Genomic DNA, 22,584 nt, shown 5'->3' with positions numbered 1-22,584 from the left:
GCAATTTTTCTTGTTCACATTCAAAATGTTTTACACTAAAATCAGATGTAATTACACGTGAGAAATCCCATGCTAGGTGACAGATGTTGGGTGGTATTTCATAGATGGTTCTGTAGAACAATTGTGTAGGTCATTTCTCAGACTACATCTGATCTACTTTGGATGTTGTCAGGTCCTTGTAATATCATAACCAGTTGTATCTAATATGGAAACACGTCATACAGTGCAGTATATCACATAATAAGGTAGTTCAAACTGCACAGCCCGAACACAACATATAGAGAAACAGGGCACAGGAGGAGAAAATTGCCCTTCCCGAATTTTCCTAGGTGAGGAAATGTTGGAGGACACAATGGAACAATTGATGGAGATCAGAGGATTTACTCAGTATCTTAAAATTGGACTGTGACCATTGCACTCTCAGATCCTATCCTGTGCGGGGATTTTCTGCCTCTAGGACAACAATCCAAGCACCAGCAGACTGAGAATGATCATCAATGGAGCAGGTTTACTACGCAGTTTACCCTTTACACAAACCATAGCCTCTACTACTTGCATGTACTGTTCATTGCCTCTACTTTTTGCAATTGTGACCCTTTAAAGACAATTTCTGTATCACTCGCTGCCACACCCAGACAGGAATGTAATAGAGTTTACAATATGGTAGCTCCTTAGATAGGTAAAACTGCTTTACTTGTGCATTCAGAGATTCATCCTAAAGTAGAACTATAAGCAATTTTTCTATTTCATTTTGAATAAAGTAAGGGACTTCCTGTCCCATAGCCAAACAGGAAGTGAGAGGAAATCCCGGCAAATTAGGAGAATTCCTTGGGGACACCCATTCACCAGAACCAGTTTACCCTTTACACACACCTTAGGCTCTACTACTTGTTTGGAAACATACTCTTCATTGCCTCTGCTTTTTGCAATTCTGACCTTTTAAAGAATATTTTTGTCTCACTCGCTGCCACACCCATACAGGAATGTAGCAAAGTTTACACTACGGTGGTGCCTCACATAGGCGAAACTGCTTTACTTGTGATTAGATCATTCAGAGATTCATCTTAAAATAGAACTATAGAGTAGGCAATAGGCAAGACTTTTTTTTCCCCAATTTTGGATAGAGCAAGGAAGGGTTATAACCCCTATCAGATTTTTTTTTCGCCATCTGTGTCACATTGCGGAGGTTTCCCTTCACTTCCTGTCCCATAACCAAACAGGAAGCCAAAGGAAATCTTTGAAAATTAAGGGATTTCCTTGGGGACCCCCAGTTCAAGAGAACTAGTGTCCCCATTAGAATATTTCCCCAAAATTTGGGATTTTCTTTTACTTTTTACTTTCAATGATAATGGTAAACAGGACAAATAGAGAGAATCTCCTTAACGAGGGAACAGACAGCAATAAAAACTGGCAGACGTTCTAAGCCCTCTCCATTCCATCCAAAACTGAAAAAAAAGTTTTACCTTTTAGTTATACTTTAAGGGAGAAGTAGGGCCAATGCTCTTTTGGCCTGACTGCTCTTTTGGATCACAGGAGTGCACGTCGTTCTGCACTCCCCTGACCCGTTTTCAGCTTACAGCAGGCTAAAGCCTGCTGTCGGCTGATGTCAGGGAGCTGGTGCGGGCTCTGCAAGGATCTTGACTATATTGTCGGGATCCACCTAAATGCCTGACCGGCAGCTGGCTCAGCTTCTCAGCATGACGCTGAGGGCCTGAGCCAGCCTCACCCGCCACCTCTACTGGCCGCTGCTTTAGTGAGTCCTGGAGGGCCAGAACAGAGAGGCGGTGACTGACAGTCGCCACTCTCTGTTCACTGAAGACCAAGAACTGTGCGATCAGTTGTCTTTGATTGCTCAGTTCTCGGTCTTCAAGGTGGTGGGGGACAGATGCAGCATTGAACGATGTTGCATCCACCTAGGTGAGTATGTAAGTTTGGTGTGTTTTTTTTTTTTTTACCCCAAACTTCTTTTTAATGATTTTTAGCTATCAATTTAATGAAAGAAAAGGAAATGGTGCAGGAAAAAAAATGTTTACAGAAAAAAAAGATTACAAAACACATAAGAAACAGTAAAATACTGTAAATGTAATTTAAAGTAAAAAATACTTTGCCCGTCCAAAGACAAGGTGAAGTTCAGTAGAGTCCAACTCACTTGCAGAGAAAGTCCAATCTAATGTATCAGAGTCACTGGCTCTCATAAATGACTCTTGGCATGATTCCATAGTTGTGATGGTGAATGGGACCTCTAGCTAAAGAATTTACGATGATGGTGAGAAGTAAACACACAATACCCTCGAAAAATTTCCTTGAAGTAAAAACCTGCCTTAATGGTACAATTAATGAAAAGTTGATGGCCTTTTCTGAAGATAAACTTGACAAATTCCTCAAAATATGGTCTCCATGGTTGAAATGTTGTCAACCTGACCAAAGGTCAGGCGCTAAGCTTGTAGCCTTACATCTTTGCGTGATGCAGTTTGTTTCCAGGGATGGGGGGGGAAGTTCCTCTCTCTCCACCTCAGTGCTCTCCTTCCCCCACCCTTCTGAACCCAACTCTCACCTTTACTGTTTGAGCTTCTACTATCTTTCTTCCTTTCTTCTGTAAACAACATGAGTGTTTGTATAGTACTTCATTATGGCATTTAAAGGGGATACTTATATTTGGTTTTTATATTAGAGAATAAGTGTATCCCCAGGGGCAATTATTTGTCATGGCTCTCATACGACAGCATAACATAGTCTTATTACCAATCATGCCTCCAAATTGGCCTTCTACAACAGGTCATATGGTGTTCTAGAACCTCCATCCTCTTTTTACAGAGACCTACAATTTTGATAATGCCATACATTGTACAGAAGCTTGTTTGTGTCTCCTTTTTTATTATATTTTGTATTGTGAAGTTTATTAATAAAAATACATTGATAAAGAAAATCAGCAGACATTCTTAGCATCTAGTAAAAGAACGGCTTATAAATTATACGAGGTGTGACAATTTTATTCCTGGAATGGACAAAAAATGTTTGCTTACCCACACATTAACGGCTGTTGTCACCTTCAAAGTAGTCCCCCTTGTGAAGTGATGCACTTTTCTACTGTGCCTACTGTTGGAAACATTCCCAGAATTCATTTTCGGGAATGCCACGCAGTATGTTTATCGCGGCGCCCTGGATTTCCGGAATGTCATCAAATCTGTATCCTTTTAAGGCATTTTTTTAATTTTGGAAACAGACTCCAAAAAAATGTTTGCTTAGCTAGTTGTCACCCTCAAAGTAGTCCCCTTGTGAAGCGACGTGCTTTTTTAGACGACTGTGCCACTGCCGGAAACATTCCTTGAATTCATTTTTGGGAACGCTGCGCTGTCGCGGCGCTCTGGATGTCCGGAATGTCATAAAATCTGTATCCTTTTAAGGCATTTTTTAAATTTTGGAAACAGCCAAAAGTCGCAGGTTTCTAAGTCAGGGAAATAAGGTGGTTGGTCAAGTTTCGGGATGGATTTCTGGGCCAGGAACTCGCGACACTTAACGCACCATGTGCAGGAGCATTGTCGCTGTGGAGACACCACTTGTCGGGCCAGAGTTCCAGTCTTTTCCTCCGAGCGGGTTCTCTGTCCGCATTCTCTGTCGGTCCTTTGCGTTTTTGGCTGCCCACTTCTTGCGTCATCGTGGACATCTCCCCCCCCCCACCCCCCCCTCTTAATCCACCAATGCCATTCAAAAACACTTGATTTCTTCATGGAATGTTCACCATAAGCCCATTGTAACAGATCTAAAATTTCAACCGCACTTTTGCCAATTTTCTTGCAAAATTTGACGATAATACACTGCTCTAGTTCCTGTCACTCATTTTCCGCTAACAGCATGACATGCACACGTTATTCCTTCTACTACTCCGTAAAGACTGAGTCCACTAGTCTACGGCCCAGGAAAAAGTGCAAGTTGGATGTGTGAGAGCACGCTCAACGTGTGACCTCGCCACCATAGAACTACACCACAGACATTCCAGGAATTAAAAATTGTCTTACCTCGTAGAACATCAAAGTGAGGAGGCCGTTTATACATTATGTTCTTTCCCTTGTGTACTCTTTGTTCTGTTCCCCTGCTTTACTACTCTTCTTTCCTCGGTTGTTTTCCATGCTTTTACTCATTTTTTTTTTATATTGCTTTTATGGTTGTACAATTCTTAGTGCCAGAACTTTGAGAGAACGACCAACAGAGCCATTGACTGCTAAGCATGATTTTTTTTTTTTTTTTTAACTGAATGTTAATAAAATACGTCTTTACGACAGGTGGACATATTGTGACTCCCCCTGAGAGACATCAGATTCTATCTCTGGACTTTAATGTAGAAGATTCTCACGAAGCAAACTCCGATACCCAAAACATACATCACAAACCCTACTGTGTGGATAGATCGATGGATCCCTCAACACCCATAGATTCTTTTCAAAGGTCACATACTCTTACCAATGAAATCATTCAGAAACTTTCCGTTGCAGATAGCTCCTTGGATCCATCCAACCCCCAGAGGTCATCTTCCAGTGACTTAGATACTTCTTCACGCCAAGACGATGAAATGATCCTGTGTTCTGAAGTCAACGAAGGTTTTACTTCGCAGTCACCTCTTACTGAAGATCAAAGAACGAACACGGGGGAGCGTCCGTATCAATGTTCAGAGTGCGGGAAGAGTTTCGGTTGGAGAGGACACCTCCTCAGGCACATGAAATGTCACACCGACGAGCGCCCTTTCCCGTGTTTACAGTGCGACAAATGTTTCAAACACAGAGCAGACCTTCTTAGACACCAGAGAACTCACACCGGCGAGCGTCCTTTTTCATGTTCGGAGTGTGAGAAAAGCTTCACTCAGAAACACGACCTCCTTATACATCAGAACGTTCACACGGGCGAGAGTTCTTTTTCGTGTCTAGAGTGCGGGAAATGTTTCACTCGGAAGAGAGCGCTCCGTATACACCAGAGAACTCATACGGGCGAACGTCCTTTTTCATGTTTAGACTGCGGGAAATGTTTCACTCTGAAAGGACACCTCCTCCGACACCAGAAACTTCACACTGGTGAGCGCCCGTTCACCTGTACCGAGTGTGGAGAAAGTTTTGCACTGAAGGTGGACCTAATTATCCATCATAACTCCCATGCCCTCTGATGCTAGTGCCAGATGTTCTGTATAATGATGTTTTATAGACTGTTCCACAGATAGAACAATTATGTAAGTCCTTTCTCAGACCGCATCTAAACTATTTTGGGTGGTATCAGCTCCCTGACTATTTTTATTATTACCCATTGTATCTAAAATGGAAATACGCTATATTGTCAAAAGTATTAGGACGCCTGCCTTTACATGCACATGAACTTTAATGGCATCCCAGTCTTAGTCCGTAGGGTTCAATATTGAGTTGGCCCACCCTTTGCCGTTATAGCAACTTCAACTCTTCTGGGAAGGGTGTCCATAAGGTTTCTTTCAAAAGTGCATTTGTGAAGTCAGACACTGATGTTGGATGAGAAGGCCTGGCTCGCAGTATCTGCTCAAGTTCATCCCAAAAATGTTTTATCGGGTTGAGGTCAGGACTTTGCAGGCCAGTCAAGTTCCTCCACCCCAAACTCGCTCATCTATGTCTTTATGGACCTTGCTTTGTGCACTGTTCCGAATCATTTGGTGGAGGGGGGACTATGGTGTGGGGTTGTTTTTCAGGGGTTGGGCTTGGCCCCTTAGTTCCAGTGAAGGGAACTCTAAAGGCATGAGCATACCAAGACATTTTGGACAATTTTATGCTCCCAACTTTGTGGGAACAGTCTAAAGATGGCCCCTTCCTGTTCCAACATGACTGCGCACCAGTGTACAAAGCAAGGTCCATAAAGACATGCATGAGCGAGTTTGGGGTGGAGGAACTTGACTGGTCTGCACCTCAACCTGATAGAACACCTTTGGGATGAAATAGAGCAGAGACTGCGAGCCGGACCTTTTCTCTAACATCAGTGCCTGACCTCACTAATGCTCTTCTGGAAGAATGGTCAAACATTCCCATAGACACACTCCTAAACCTTGTGGAAGGCCTTCCCAGAAGCGTTGAAGCTGTTATAGCTGCAAAGGGTGGGCCAACTCAATATTGAACCCTACAGACTAAGACTGGGATGCCATCACATAGTACAGTATGTCAAAGTAGTACAAACTACACAGCCCAAACACAAAATGAAGAAAAAGAGGAGACAGGAGGAGATGTGTACCCTTCCTGAATGATCCTACAATGTGAGAGGTAGGAGAGATGTTGGAGGACACATTGGAGCTTGATGAGGATCAGACGTTTTATTTTATGTCTTAAGATGGGACTGTGATGATTTCACTCTCAGAACCTTGTTTTCGGGATTTTCGGCTCTGGGACAACCATACAAGCACCAGCAGATTGAGAGTGTTCATCACTGGAGCAGATAAAGTATACAGTTAACCTTTTAATACACAGTAGCCACTGCTAATTGTTTTAACAGAAATATGCACCTTTCACAGCATCTGCTGTTGCAAGTCTGACCTTTAAAGAAAATGCCTGTATTACTCGCTGTCACACCCAGACAGGAATATAACAGCATTTACAATATGGTAGCTCCCTACAGAGCCAATAGTGCTTTACTTTGTGATTAGAGCATTCAGAGAATCAGCTTAAAGTGGAACTTGAGGCCAGAAAATAAAGATGGGTGAACAGGCAGGAATTATAATGTAGAAGAATCAAGCTTTGTCTCCTCTGCATTAGAATTACTTACCTGCCTGTCCACCCTTGTAAAGTAAGCCGTGCACGCACAGCTCACAGTACATATTCGGCAATGCCAAATCTGACTGAACTCCCACGCATGCGCAGGAGTGACATCATTCCCGTCTGGCCAATAACAACAGCCGGCAATCAAGACCCGGAAGTTGGCTGCCTGTAGATGTCAACAGCCGGGCAGGGAGCTCGGGGACACTGGGTCGCTGGAGCGGAGGTGTGTATAGTACTTCTTTAATGAATTGTATTGATCATTTTAATGAAAGACAAGGGAATGGTGCAGGAAAATTTTTTAAAAAAGAAAATAGGATAACAAACAGTAAAATAAATGGGATTAAAAATGAAAGAAAAATGATCTCGCTGCCACACCCAGAATGGAATGTAACAGCATTTCCAATACACTAACTCCCTACAGAGGCAAAAGTTATTTTAATGAAAGATGAGACAAATGGTGCAAGAAAGTATTTCCAAGTATAAAAAATAAAATCACCAAACAGACAAAAGCAACAGTAGAATAAATGGGCTTTAAAGTGATAAATACTTAAAGCGGAACTAATCTTTGTCATTCAGCATTGACTACTGTTAATCCGTATGCTACTAGTTATTAGTGAATAGAAAGGTATGTTATAGTTACTTGTTTTAAAATTAGTTTTTACATTTCTTCAGTTGCTTCCTGGTTTCTGGCCTAGGCCAAAATTACATTGAGAATGCATCACAGGGCCAAACCCCACCCAATCAAAAGGTCTGAGGGATTTGATGTAGGAGTGCTGTGTTTTATTATGCTCCAACCGACACGCCCTTACTGCCCTCTATTCTATAGACAACAGCTATACTTCCATCTGACAAGGTTTTACAGTCCAACACCTAACATATTGAACAGAAGGAAATTATGATTTGTTAGAGATCAAATATGATACGGATAGTATGTACATCTCACGTAGGGGGTCTAATGTATTTTGTCAGCCCTGCGGACCTTCTAGAATAGGTGTGTTTGGTGTCTAACTGAATTGCATGTTCTTGAACGGGGTCTCCAAACAATGGCCCTCCAGGTTGTTCAGGAACTACAATTCCCATCATGGTACAAAGAAAATGCCGCTCTATGAAGTCTCCGTGCTTTCGTGAGTACTCCCGCCCTACTACACAGTGCTGTCTATGCTCAAGTCTGTGGAGATAGAAAAATCCTGGACTTCCGCACTCCCATAGAAAATCATCTTTATTGAAAAATAAGATTAAAATCCAAAATTTGCAGACATAACAAAAAGTGGGCACAGCGGGAATAAAATAGCTAACGCGTTTCACATCCAAAGATGCTTACTCATAGCTATGAGTAAGCATCTTTGGATGTGAAACGCGTTAGCTATTTTATTCCCACTGTGCCCACTTTGTTATGTCTGCAAATTTTGGATTTTAATCTTATTTTTCAATAAACATGCTTTTCTATGGAGTGCGGCAGTCCAGGATTTTTCTATCTCTACAAATCCCATCATGCCTAGTTATGTCTGTGAATGTCAGAGTTTTACAATGCCTCATTGGACATGTAGTTCTGCAACAGCAGGAGGCCAATAGTTTGGAGATCCCTGTTCTTGAACATTAACTACTTTTTATGAAGGTAACTTCTTTACAGTAAGAATTATGGAGATTGTACGAGACTTTCAATTTTTTAAGGACTACATGTCCCATGGTACCTTTTACCTGCAAGCAGTGATTCTTGTACTGACTGAAACTTCTCCTCTCAGCATCTGTGTAGTTCAGAAGGTGGGCTCTGTGAATTCTGTGATACGGCAGTGCCAACGCACCTGGTATAGCGAATACGGGTCACAGAATTCAAGGAAGCAAATGTGTATGAAGCTTCAAGAAAGTTTACAAACTTCAAGATCATTCAGATTAATAGGAGTAGGCTAGAAATAATTGAGATACACTATGGAAAGAAATGTATGTTTTTGACCATGGATACGCTTTAATATCTGGGGGGATGTTCCATTTCCAACAATTAAATCCAACGGGAGATGAAGCTTATCCCTTCCGACAGTATGCATTTTGAGCTACGTGCAGATACAAAATGGAATGTCTTGGTTGTACAGAACCACCCAGGGACCAACAAAACCATTACATGGGGCCTGGTCTCGCTATAACCACACACAGCCATGCAGTGATGTTGGTAATCCTAACTGTGACCCCCATCCATCTGAACCGGCTAGTCTTTGGCCACTCCAGGAGGCCAGAACCATTCTTCGCAGTAAATGAAGTAACGCCCCCAAAGGGGATATGTCCATCTCACCTCTTTCCTCCTATAAATTAGGAAATCTGAAATACGAACATTATATTTGTCTAGGAAAGTATATTCAAAAACATGGTGTTGACGGATTCTCCTGCCAACAAAATAAAATGGCAGTGCCCAAATTATAATTTTTTTTCTGGTTTTCTCCCTTTTTATTACTAGCATGCAGCCGAATTTCTGTATGTCCTTTTTATTTGTATTTTTTGTTTGTTGTATTATTACCTTTGTACATATTTTTATGCACTGCCCTCTTAGGGGTATTAAAGCATAAAATGAATAAGTGCCTAAGATAAGAATTCATCCTTCTTGAGAGTTTGCGGCATTGTGTTACCAGCATCTGTGTGCTCGGTATAGACGAGTTATTCTGTAATAAAATTGCATTGTGTGGCTGCTGAGTGTATGCAGAACATTGTCAGTGTGTGTAGACTAGTCCTATGTATGGGAAGTGGGGATGCAGGCTTTGATGTTTGCGTTCAAAAGGTGGGTTCAGAAGGGAGCGTTTTGTATCGTTTTGTCGAGATTGGGGCGAGATGCAGGAGGAAAGCAGCTGGGTCGCTTCCCAAGGTAACACACGTCAACTTGAACGAGATAGCTCCAAACCTCTTCCGAAAGGTAGGTAGCACCAAGATGAGAAGAAGGGATGGTCGGCACTCAGGATGATATTCAAAAAGTATAAATCTTTATTGAAGAGACATGTGCAACACTGTAAAAACAGCCTATACATTTCAGACATTTTTAATTGCATAGTCATGAATGAGTGTCTACCATCCCTTCTTCTCAGCCTGGTCTTCGGGAGGTATCGGCAGGCTCGAGGTCTGAGCACCGGACGAAGCTGCTATCTGGCGAAGGTTGAAGCGCCCTCACATCTGTTTTCCCACCGGGAAACTCCAAAAAAATCTGGAGCACGGTGCCTTCTTGTTCTTGAGAGCACCAACAAAGTTGGGAAGATTGCAGAAAAAGCTTGTGTTAGGTGGACCCTATACCAGGGGGAGGTGATTTTAAAGCGGTTTTCCACGATTTTGCTTGTGATTGAGGTAGAATGGGTGATCTGTATAATCCTCTCCCTTTGCCGTTCTGTAAAGGTCTGTCCACTCTGCTTTGTTCAGGTGGGTCACAGGGCTCCCTTGGAGGCTCCACAAAGTTAAGGCTGGAGGATTCTTTGGTCTGCAGGTTCAGGTGGCTGAAGGTAATGCCACCCTATTAGAAGGGTAGATCAAAATGGCACATTGTCCTTCTTGTAAAAAGGGAAAGGTTGGCACCATGAAAATTAGCTAAAACATTATGCTTTACTTATACAAGTGGAAAACAGACATAAAAAAAACAGTCATTAAAAACAGACAATAAAAAAAACGTGTTTCAGCCGTCAGGCCTTAATCATGATCATTAATCAACCTCCATACTCAATGTAAAAAGGAAAAGGCTGGCGTCACGGATATCGGCTAAAACATTATGCTTTATATATACAGGTGAAAAGCAGCTATGAAAAGCCAAAATATTTAGGCCGTCAGACCTTAATTATGATTAGGGCCTTACGGTCGGAACACGTTTGGATTTTTATGGCTGTTTTTCACCTGTATTAACCACTTAAGGACCGGAAGATTTCCCCCCCTTAATGACCAGGCCATTTTTTGCGATATGGCATTGCGTCCCTTTAACTGACAATTGCGTGGTCGTGCCACGCTGTACCCTAACAAAATTGGCGTCCTTTTTTTCCTCACAAATAGAGCTTTCTTTTGGTGGTATTTGATCACCTCTGCGGGTTTTATTTTTTGCGCTATAAACAAAAAAAGAAAAAAAAAACAATATTTTTTACTTTTTGCTATGTTAAATATGTAAAAAAAACAAATTACTTCATCAGTTTAGGCCAATATGTATTCTTCTACATATTTCTGGTACAAAAAAAAAATCGCAATAAGCGTATATTGATTGGTTTGCGCAAAAGTTAGCGCTTCTACAAAATAGGGGATATATTTATGGCATTTTTATTATTATTTTTTTTTTACTAGTAATGGCGGTGATCTGCGTTTTTTAGCGGGACTGCGACAGACAGATCGACCACTTTTGACACTTTTTTTGGGACCATTGACATTTATACGGCGATCAGTGCAAAAAATAGCCACAGATTACTGTATAAATGTCACTGGCAGGGAAGGGGTTAGCACTAAGAGGCGATTAAAGGGTTAAATGTATGTCCTAGGGAGGTGTTTCTAACTGTGGGGGGCAGTGCATTGACCGGGAATAGAGAGAGATCGCTGTTCCTGATTACAAGGAACAGCAGATCTCTCTCTACTTCCCTGACAGAACGAGGATCTGTCTCTTTACATTGACAGATCCCCATTCTGTCTCTCTCAGGAGCGATCGCGGGTCGCCGGCGGACATCACGGCCGCCTGCCACACGCATCGGCTCCAACATCATGCTGCGGGCGCGGGCAGGAACACGCTCCCTATACCCCCTAAAGAGGAAGTAAACCCTGTCAAAAAAAAACAAAAAACACCCTGCAGGACAAAGACATAATGAGCTAGTATGCATAGCATACTAGCTCATTATGAGTTACTTACTTGAGATCGAAGCCCCCGAAGTGACCCTCGTTCACGTCCTCCGTTGCCGCCATGATACCCGGAGTGACTTCCGGGTATCGCTGCTCCGGCGCTGTGACTGGCCGTAGCAGCGATGACGTCACTCTGGCGCATGCGCGCGGGAGCCGTCAGTGACGGCACGATCGTCTTTACTAACGGCACGCTCAGTGCGCCTGCGCCGTAGACATCGGTGCCCGTTTTTAGGAAAATCTCTCCTTAACCGTGTAGGTTAAGGAGATATTTCTTGCACCTACAAGTAAGCACCTACAAGTAAGCCGGCTACGGCGATTCACGCAGGGGAGCCAACCTGCCGCCGTCTAACGATGGCGGCTGTCCGGCAAGTAATAAAGTATAATGTTTTAGCCGATTTTCATGGCCCCAGCCTTTCCCTTTTTTACATTTCATGACTGATTTTGGAGGTTTACAGAGACTTTCTAGGCTGGGTGACATGCTCCTGAGGTGGACGAGGAATTACAACGGGGATAATAGGAATAGAAGTTTGGGAACCTGGTCCCCAACCAAGGTTCACCGGGGGGGAGCAAGAGGGCAAGTGGACTATCTCAGTACAGTGTATGGAAAGTACAAATGGAGTAGGTAGACAATCGTAAAAACTTACGAAAAATGTATTAATACAAAATGCATGACAATGAAGTTAAAAAAAAGGGTGACTGGTTCATGCATAGTACTTCGACTAGTTTCGTGGGATAAACCGCTTCATCAGGAAATACATCTGTAAATTGACACAGGGTCAATGACAATATAGTCAACATTGAATACAAGATTTATAAGAATTGTAGAATTGAGTGAAGGAGGGGAAAACAAATATATGGTAAAAGTATACGGCTGCTTACCCAAGTCCCGGCGCAAGCAGAGCACAGGGCGTACCCCGTGGCGCCTCCCGCGTCAAATGACGGAGATTGACAAGTCAAGTTTTTAGACTCAGTTATTATCTTCAGAGGCCACCCATTTTCTTTTAACCCGGAGATAATAGCTCAAATGCACCTGTTCCACTTCACATTGTCCACCTTGACTGGTGCTTAGAAGGAAGCTGGATGCTCCTTTGGTGGCAGATACAACGTTGGGAGACTCGGCACCTGGTGACCGCTCACATGTCCAGCCACATCTATCCCATCAGGTGTGGTCAACTCTGAGCACCAAAAGAAGGGGGAAAAAACTAGACTTGCTATCCCCTGGGTGTGTCCATGGAATGATGGAAACCCAAGATGTTTTTTAGAAATAGAGTTAAAGGACCCTTCATCTAGCGGGGCACTCGGCTACGTTATTAATTTCCTTAATAGGCTGAAATGATTGGAAACTTATATTTTGCTCTCCAGCACAGGTGAAGATCTCTAACTCTGCTACCTAGATGATGCTTCTCCTGTTATGGGAGAGGACTATCTTCTAACCAGGAGAACACATAGAAAAGAAGAGCCAGGGTTTTCCCCCAATAAACGATAAAGAGCCATGTCTTTATAATAATATTTAAGCCCGTCTCTTTATACAAGATACATTAAACGAGGCAAAGAGCTCACTTCACCTCAGGGTAGACTGTGATGGCATACCTCTGAACATTTTGAGATGGGAATGAGAGACACCTACTAGCAAACGTATGTAGGCATAGGACATGCCCCCATTGCCACACCCTTTTAAAGGAAAATTAACTAAAAAAAAAAAAAAAGGTTAATTAAATCCACAAGGACTTTTTTTTACCACTACTATTCCTTTATATTGGCTCTTAAAATGTACAAATGCAGCAGTTTAGAATTTGGATGAAAGGTTTAGCACTGCAAAACACTATTTGAAAGATAAAAAGTAGATTTTATATACAACTTTGAGGATCAGACTAAAATGAGGAGTAAAGGGGGACAGAGGGACATTGCTCCAAACCAGGGACCGTCCCTCGAAATCAGGGACATTGCTCCAAACCAGGGACCGTCCCTCGAAATCAGGGACAGTACTCCAAACCAGGGACCGTCCCTCGAAATCAGGGACATTGCTCCAAACCAGGGACCGTCCCTCGAAATCAGGGACAGTACTCCAAACCAGGGACCGTCCCTCGAAATCAGGGACAGTGCTCCAAACCAGGGACCGTCCCTCGAAATCAGGGACAGTGCTCCAAACCAGGGACCGTCCCTCGAAATCAGGGACAGTGCTCAAACCAGGGACCGTCCCCCGAAATCAGGGACAGTGCTCCAAACCAGGGACCGTCCCTCGAAATCAGGGACGGTGCTCCAACCCAGGGACCGTCCCTCGAAATCAGGGACAGTGCTCCAAACCAGGGACCGTCCCTCGAAATCAGGGACAGTTGGGAACTATGGTGATGGTGATCCTCACCGTGATTATGACCTACAACCCAAACCTCAGAAGACTGTCTGTATACGAGGTTTGGTTGAAAGCTGCAGTTCCTCTGCTCTCCACTGAGTGGTGAACTCACTTCTACAGAGTGCGAAGCACTGACAGGAAGTGATGTCACAGTATAAACAGGAAGTTCCGGGTGAGAGGTGAGTTGGGAGGAAGTAGAGAGGATACATTGCTGGAACTGACAGCAGAGGAGGTAATAAGATCTTATTTTATATTTACACCCAGTAATCCTCCCCGTCATGTTCCGTCCTCTTCCTCCATAGTCACTGTGATTTCTTTTATCACCATCTAATGCAAAATACTGTATATTGATTATATCTGACATATACTCCAGTACAGAGAAGCTTACACTCTAATGCCCCCCCACAGTCACACACTGTTATTATTATTATACTTTTATATAGCTCTGACATATACCATAGTGCTGTACAGAGAACACTGAGCCAATCACATCAGTCTCTGTACCAGAGGAGCTTACACTCTGCACAAAATACTTACCTGGTGCTGAAAGCTAATATATCAATATTATCCATATAGAGAAGAACGTTTTGTTCAGGTTCCATGAACACTTGAATGATGATGGACAAGCAGCAAAGTCACATGACCGAGAGGATATTAGGCTTCACCCTGGAGATCATCTACCTGCTGACTGGAGAGGTGAGGAGGATTCTGGGAGGTCACATGACATCACTCTTATCTCTATTAATAAAACACAGACCTGACCGGAGAGGTGAGGAGGATTCTGGGAGATCACATGACATCACTCTTATCTCTATTAATAAAACACAGACCTGACCGGAGAGGTGAGGAGGATTCTGGGAGGTCACATGACATCACTCTTATCTCTATTAATAAAACACAGACCTGACCGGAGAGGTGAGGAGGATTCTGGGAGATCACATGACATCACTCTTATCTCTATTAATAAAACACAGACCTGGCCGGAGAGGTGAGGAGGATTCTGGGAGGTCACATGACATCACTCTTATCTCTATTAATAAAACACAGACCTGACCCGAGAGGTGAGGAGGATTCTGGGATTCTAACTTGATATTCCTATTGGTTCTCCAATACAGAATTTTCCTCTGAAGTCAGGTGATCATATGACCATCACAGTGCCTCCATGTGACTCCTTGAAACCCAAGAGACCCAACATGCAGAAGATTCTAGAAGTCATCCAGAAGATGATGGAGCTGCTGACAGGAGAGGTGAGCGGTGCCGGGAATTCTGGGACATTATCCAGTAACAGACAAGGGATGTGTCTGGATGGTGACTGTATCATTGTGTGTGTCAGGTTCCTATAAGGTGTCAGGATGTCACTGTCTATTTCTCCATGGAGGAGTGGGAGTATTTAGAAGGACACAAGGATCTCTACAAGGACGTCATGATGGACAATCAGCCGCCCCTCACATCACCGGGTAAGAGGAGACTTTATTGTAAAGGAGAGAGCAGTACGGAGGGTCCACCTAGATCCCCCATCATCTGATAAACACATAGAAACAATGTATTCAGTCAGTGTGTGTGTTTCCTACAGATGGATCCAGTAATGGGAACCCACCAGAGAGATGTCCCCGTCCTCTGTATTCCCGGGATTCCACACAGGAAGGTCACACCATCCCTCACCATCATCAGGTAGGTGGGGCTGAAGGTTTAAAATGTTTTCTGAAGTATATTCTTCGGTTACTGCCACTTGTTTTCTAAGTCGTTATCTCTATCCTGTGGGGTGTTTAGGGTGAAGATCTGATTAATATGAAAGTTGAGATTAAAGAGGAAGAAGATGAGGGATCTGTCAGAGGTGATTGCCAGTCTACGGAGGAATTTATAATGATGGTAGCAATTAAAGAGGAGGAATCTTCTCTAGACATCAGCACAGGTAAATAATAAAAAGAAGCTATTTTTTGATTATTTTTTTTTTTTTTCATTCATTGAGGGACACAGAAATTCTATTACAGCCAGGTTATACTGCCGACTACAGGAGGTTAGGAAACAGCAAATTTGTAAGCCGGCCCCTGTATAACCCCCTCCTCCACCCATCATGCCTACGTTTTTTTTTTTTCCAGTGTGCTAGAAGCAGGGCCATCTTAACAGCATCATGGGCCCCTGGGCAAAGTAATGCACTGGGGCCCCTACAAGCCTGTCCCAATTTTCTCACCTACTCTCAAGAATTAAAATATAATTCCTCACTGTGCCCCAATTGCAGCCTTACTGTGCCCCAATTGCAGCCTCACCGTGCCCCCATTGCAGCCTCACCGTGCCCCCATTGCAGCCTAACTGTGCCCCCATTGCAGCCTCACTGTGCCCCCATTGCAGCCTCACTGTGCCCCCATTGCAGCCTCACTGTGCCCCCATTGCAGCCTCACTGTGCCCCCATTGCAGCCTAACTGTGTCCCCATTGCAGCCTCACTGTGCCCCCATTGCAGCCTCACTGTGCCCCCATTGCAGCCTCACCGTGTTCCCATTGCAGCCTCACCGTGTTCCCATTGCAGCCTCACCGTGTTCCCATTGCAGCCTCACCCTGCCCCCATTGCAGACTCACCCTGCCCTCATTGCAGACTCACCGTCCCCATTGCAACCTCACTGTGTCCCCATTGCAGCCTCACTGTGTCCCCATTGCAGCCTCACTGTGTCCCCATTGCAGCCTCATTGTGCCCCCATTGCAGCCTCACGGTGCCCAACATTGCAGACTCACCCTGCCCCCATTGCAGCCTCACCGTGCCCCCATTGCAGCCTCACCGTGCCCCCATTGCAGCCTCACCGTGCCCCCATTGCAGCCTCACCGTGCCCCCATTGCAGCCTCACCGTGCCCCCATTGCAGCCTCACCGTGGAAGAGGAAGGAAGAGGAGAGCCTGAGATCACAGAGTGGATAGCACGCTGTTGCAGCTTACATAAACTTGCCTCCGCTCTGCTCGCCGTCACACACACAGCCCCGCCTCCTGCTAACCCCGCGCCTGTGATAGACAGAACACATCCCAGCATTGGACCCGCATTCTGTCTATCACAGGCACAGGGTTAGGAGGAGGCGGGGCTGTGTGTGATGGCGAGCAGAGCGGACGCAATTCCAATAGCTTCGCTCTAGATCCGACCGGCCCTGATGGGGCCCCATGTGCATCTGGGGCCCCTGGTTGTGCCCAGGTGTGCCCGCTCGGAAAGACGGCCCTGGCTAGAAGGCACCTTTCATGTTTGGAGATGTGGCACAGCCCCAGATGTGACCATGTCTTCTCAAAACTCACTTTGTGAGTAAGGCAGTTTGGACTAAAGAACCAGCAGGCTCCTGCTTAAAGCACTAAAGCTCCATAGGCTTCCGCTGCTGTCAGTCAAACTCTCGTTAGCAGGGGCGGGGCCAAGGGTTACCGGTGCTGTGTGTGTGTGTGTCTATGGACACACACAGCCCAGATAGGGAGTGCACCTTCATGCCCCCATACCTAGTAGCTTCTTGCTAAGGGGTCACTTGGAAGAAAAAGGAGCAGAAAGCAACAGGGGGGGGGGGGGGACACAAATGCCAAAGAGAAGGCAATACCCTTCCACAATGAAGGTAAGTATAACCTCTTTTTTTATTTTAAAGGAAATTCGTTTTGACTTTGGTATTATTTTCATGTTCATTTGCTACAGACCATGGAAAAGCAGCAGACATTCACGGACTGAATTATAAATTATACATCAGGGGTCTCCAAACTTTCTAAACAAAAGACCAGTTTATTATCCTTCAGACTTCAGGGGGGACAGACTGTGATCAGTGGGACTGGAAATTCTCCTGGCATCAGTGGGAGAAAACCTTGTACATTTAGTATTAGTTGGAGGAATAGTGTCCCCATCATTGGTATCAGTGAGGGGAATAGTGTCCCCATCATTGGTATCAGTGGGAGGAAAAGTTCCTAGGCCACAGTTTGAAGACCCCTGTTATATAGTTACATAGTAGGCGAGGTTGAAAAAAGACACAAGTCCAACAAGTCCAACCTATGTGACCATCATAGTGGAGAGACCATTTATACTTTGTGTTCTGTTTCTCTTCCCCTCGTGTTTCCTTTGTGCCGTCCCCCTTTACTCTCCTTCCAACCTCTCTCCTCCCCATTGCTCTCCTCCCATCCTCTCTCCTCCCCATTGCTCTCCTCCCATCCTCTCTCCTCCCCATTGCTCTCCTCCCATCCTCTCTCCTCCCCATTGCTCTCCTCCCATCCTCTCTCCTCTCCATTACTCTCCTTCCACCCTCTCTGCTCTCCATTACTCTCCTTCCATCCTCTCTCCTCTCCATTGCTCTCCTCCCATACTCTCTCCTCTCCATTACTCTCTGTCCATCCTCTCTCCTCTCCATTACTCTCCGTCCATCCTCTCTCCTCTCCATTACTCTCCGTCCATCCTTTCCCCTCTCCATTACTCTCCTTCCATCCTTTCCCCTCTCCATTACTCTCCTTCCATCCTCTCTCCTCTCCATTACTCTTCTTCCATCCTCTCTCCTCTCCATTACTCTCCTTCCATCCTCTCTCCTCTCCATTACTCTCCTTCCATCCTCTCTTCTCTCCATTACTCTCCTTCCATCCCCTCTCCTCTCCATTACTCTCCTTCCATTCCCTCTCCTCTCCATTACTCTCCTTCCATCCCCTCTCCTCTCCATTACTCTTCTTCCATCCCCTCTCCTCTCCATTACTCTCCTTCCATTCCCTCTCCTCTCCATTACTCTCCTTCCATCCCCTCTCCTCTCTATTACTCTCCTCCCATCCTCTCTTCTCTCCATTACTCTCCTTCCATCCCCTTTCCTCTCCATTACTCTCCTTCCATCCCCTCTCCTCTCCATTACTCTCCTCCTATCCTCTCTCCTCCCCATTACTCTCCTCCCATCCTTTCCTCTCTCCTTCCATCCTCTCTCCTCTCCATTACTCTACTTCCATCCTTTCCCCTCTCCATTACTGTCCTCCCATCCTCTCTCCTCTCCATTACTCTCCTTCCATCCTCTCTCCTCTCCATTACTCTCCCATCCTCTTTCCTCTCCATTACTCTCCTCCCATCCTCTCTCCTCTCCATTACTCTCCTCCCATCCTCTCTCCTCTCCATTACTCTCCTCCCATCCTCTCTCCTCTCCATTACTCTCCTCCCATCCTCTCTCCTCTCCATTACTCTCCCATCCTCTCTCCTCTCCATTACTCTCCCATCCTCTCTCCTCTCCATTACTCTCCCATCCTCTCTCCTCTCCATTACTCTCCCATCCTCTCTCCTCGCCATTACTCTCCCATCCTCTCTCCTCTCCATTACTCTCCTCGGTTGGTTTTGTATGCTTTTACTAACGTCTGTTTTATATTGTTGTTATGGTTGTAGAACACTCCTAGCCCCGATCTTCGAGAGATTATTGTAGACTGCAGACATGAATCTATCATTTCTTTATGGTAATACAACAACTCTTCTTTCCAGCAGGTGGACACCATGTGACTCCCCCAGAGAGACCTCAGATATTGTCTTTGGACTATGATGGAGAAGACAACGCCATTGGAGATATTTCTCCAGAAGGAAAGCCCGATACTCTAGAATTACATCACAGGCCTTACTATGTGGATCGATCGATGGATTCCTCCAAACCTGAAGAGTCTCTTCAAACGTCGCCTACTCTTCCCGAAGAGATCCATCGAGGACTTCCCGTTGTGGAGAGATCCTCGGATCCATCCATTCTCCAGAGATCACCTTCCAGTCATTCAGACACTTCTTCACACAAAGACGGAAAAACAATCCAGTCTTCTGAAGTCACTGAAGGTTCGGGGCCAAAATCGTCTTCTGCTGTACGCAAAAAACCCCCCACTGAGCGTCCATTTCCGTGTTCAGAGTGCGGGAAACGCTTCCCTTGGAAAGCAGACCTTCTTAGGCACCACAGAAGTCACACGGGCGAGCGCCCTTTTTTATGTCTGCAGTGCGGGAAAAGTTTCAAACACAAAGCGGACCTCCTCAGGCACCAGAGATGTCACACCGGCGAACGTCCTTTTTCATGTACGGAGTGCGGGAAGTGTTTCACTCAGGAAGGCAGCCTTCTTCTACATCAGAAAACTCACACGGGCGGGTGCCCTTTTTTATGTTTGCAGTGCGCAAAATGTTTCAAACACAAGGAAGACCTCCTCAGGCACCAGAGATGTCACACCGGGGAGCGCCCTTATTCATGTACAGAGTGCGGGAAGTGTTTCACTCAGGAAGACAACCTTCTTCTACATCAGAAAACTCACACGGGTGGGAGCTCTTTCTCCTGTCCAGAGTGCGGGAAGTGTTTCACTCAGGAAGACGACCTTCTTCTACATCAGAAAACTCACACGGCTGGGAGCTCTTTCTCCTGTCCAGAGTGCGGGAAGTGTTTCACTCAGGAAGACGACCTTCTTCTTCATCAGAAAACTCACACGGGTGGGAGCTCTTTTAGCTGTCTAGAGTGCGGGAAGTGTTTCACTCAGGAAGACGACCTTCTTCTTCATCAGAAAACTCACACGGGTGGGAGCTCTTTCTCCTGTCCAGAGTGCGGGAAGTGTTTTACACGAAAAGCCGACTTTCTTCTACATCAGAAAACTCACACGGGTGGGAGTTCGTTTAGCTGTCTAGAGTGCGGGAAATGTTTCACTTTGAAGACGGCACTCCGTATACATCAGAGAAGTCACACGGGCGAGCGTCCTTTTGGGTGTCCAGAGTGCGGAAAATGTTTCACTTGCAAGGCGGGCCTCTTCAGACACCAGATGAGTCACAAAGGTGAGCGTTCCTTATCTCCGGAGTGCGGGAAATGTGTCGTACAGAAAGCTGACCTTCCCACCCATCAAAGAAGACCTACCCGGGAGTGCACTTTTGTATGCTCAGAGTGCGGGAAATGTTTGGTCACGAAAGTAGAGCTCCTCGCTCACCAGAGAAGTCACAAGGATGAGCGTCCCTTTGGATGTTCGCAGTGCGGGAAAGGGTTCAAGCACAAAGCAGATCTTCTTCGGCACTACAAATGTCACACCGGCGAGCGTCCTTTTTCATGTCCCGAGTGCGGGAAATGTTTCAAACACAAAACAGACCTCCTCAGGCACCAGAGGTGCCACGCCGGCGAGCGTCCCTTTTCATGTCCCGAGTGCGGGAAATGTTTCATCCGGAAAGACGACCTCCTGGCTCACCAGAAGATCCACACGGGCGAGCGCACTTTTCCCTGCCTGGAGTGCGGGAAATGTTTCACTTGGAAGCGAGCGCTGCGGGCGCACCAGAGGACTCACACGGGCGAGCGCCCGTTCTCATGTTTGGAATGCGGGAAACGTTTCTCTCAGAAAGGAAACCTTTACACGCACCAGAAAATCCACACCGGCAAGCGGCCTTTTCCCTGTCCGGAGTGCGGGAAATGTTTCACTTTGAAGAGAGCACTGCACATGCACCAGAGAAGTCACACGGGCGAGCGCCCCTTTTCCTGCCCGGAGTGCGGGAAATGTTTCACTCAGATAGGACACCTTTGTTCACACCAATAAAAGATGTACAGTGTATATATACATGATGTGGATTTAGCATTTTTTTGGGGGGGGGGGGGGCGGGGTTTGCAGTCTGTGGTTCAATTTCTGCACATTACCTGTCCCAGCGATCGTCTACCACCAGGGAGGGTGAAGGGAAACCTTTCATCCAGGGCAGGGCCGGTGCAAGGATCTTCCCCCCCCCCCACGGTAAAAAGGGGAAACGATCCGATCCCCTGGAGCGATGGGCAGGAAGTTGAGTGAGGGCAAGATGGCCTCCATCCACTCAACTCTATGCTCTTGGAGGACCGGAGCGACGTCTGATGTCACTTCCGCCTCTAGGCCTTTTTTTTTTTTTTTGAGTAAATGTAAAATTACTTTTTTTTTTTTATTTTGCTTTTAAGTGTAAATGTGAGATGTGAGTTTTTTTGACCCCCAGATCTCACAATAAAGAGGACCTGTCATCCTTATACCTATTACAAGAGATGTTTACGTTCCTTGTAATAGGAATAAAAGTGATCGAAAAAGAAATAATTTACCAACTCCCAACCCGCGCTATAGCCGAATGACGGCTACAGCGCGGGCCTTATTGGTCGGGAGGGCGCTATATGACGTCCTCTCGTGCAAGAGCGACGCGCTCTGTGATCACCGAGTCTATGAGATGCGGCTGATCACAGATCAGAGTAAGGGACGGACCCCGAGCCCCTTACCACGTGATCAGCTGTCACCCAATGACAAGAAGATTGGTAATCATTTTTTTTTATTTCCCTCACGCTGTCAGCATGAGGTGAAAAAGAGCTGATCACATCAGTCCCTCACACAGAGAGCCGCGGCTGCCTCATCTGTGCCCACCAGTGCCACCTATCAATTCCCACCAAGTGCTGCCAATCAATGTCCATCAGTGCCTCATTATCAGTGCTGCCTATCAGTGTCACCTACCAGTGCCCATCAGTGATCTTCAGTGCCGCACATTTGTGCCAATCATCATTGCCCATCAGTGCCACCTATCAGTGCCACCTCTCAGTGTCCTTGAGTGCAGCCTATCAGTGCCCACCATTGCCCATGAGTGCCACCTCTCAGTGCCCATGAGTGCAGCCTATCAGTGCCCATCATTTCCCATGAGTGCCACCTCTTAGTGCCCTTGAGTGCAGCCTATCAGTGCCCACCATTGCCCATGAGTGC

At 45.5% G+C, this 22,584-nt stretch overlaps 2 protein-coding genes across 3 annotated transcripts in view; both read left to right on the top strand.

The window, feature by feature from the left end:
* LOC141106885 (uncharacterized) overlaps positions 1–22,584 on the top strand; it is a 152,563-nt gene that overhangs the window by 47,142 nt on the left and 82,837 nt on the right. Inside the window, exon 20 of the mRNA XM_073597814.1 lies at positions 4,281–5,149. Coding sequence (XP_073453915.1) covers positions 4,281–5,149 — 869 coding nt within the window. The remainder of the gene's footprint in view (positions 1–4,280; positions 5,150–22,584) is intronic.
* Positions 14,087–21,423, top strand: LOC141105053 (uncharacterized). 2 transcript variants are annotated; one of them, XM_073594880.1, is made up of 7 exons: positions 14,087–14,167; positions 14,512–14,631; positions 15,051–15,182; positions 15,269–15,392; positions 15,509–15,606; positions 15,706–15,847; positions 19,379–21,423. In XM_073594880.1, exons 2-7 carry the CDS (start codon positions 14,548–14,550, stop codon positions 21,421–21,423), a joined length of 2,625 nt encoding a protein of 874 aa, XP_073450981.1. In that variant the 5' UTR covers positions 14,087–14,167; positions 14,512–14,547. The 2 variants fall into 2 exon arrangements, with proteins under 2 accessions (XP_073450981.1, XP_073450980.1); XM_073594879.1 differs by having other exon boundaries at positions 19,376–21,423.

This window comes from Aquarana catesbeiana, linkage group LG08, assembly GCF_042186555.1.
Source record: "Aquarana catesbeiana isolate 2022-GZ linkage group LG08, ASM4218655v1, whole genome shotgun sequence".
Taxonomy (NCBI): domain Eukaryota; kingdom Metazoa; phylum Chordata; class Amphibia; order Anura; family Ranidae; genus Aquarana; species Aquarana catesbeiana.
Note: the sequence above shows the minus strand (reverse complement) of the source record. Positions and strands in the feature narration are given on the sequence as shown.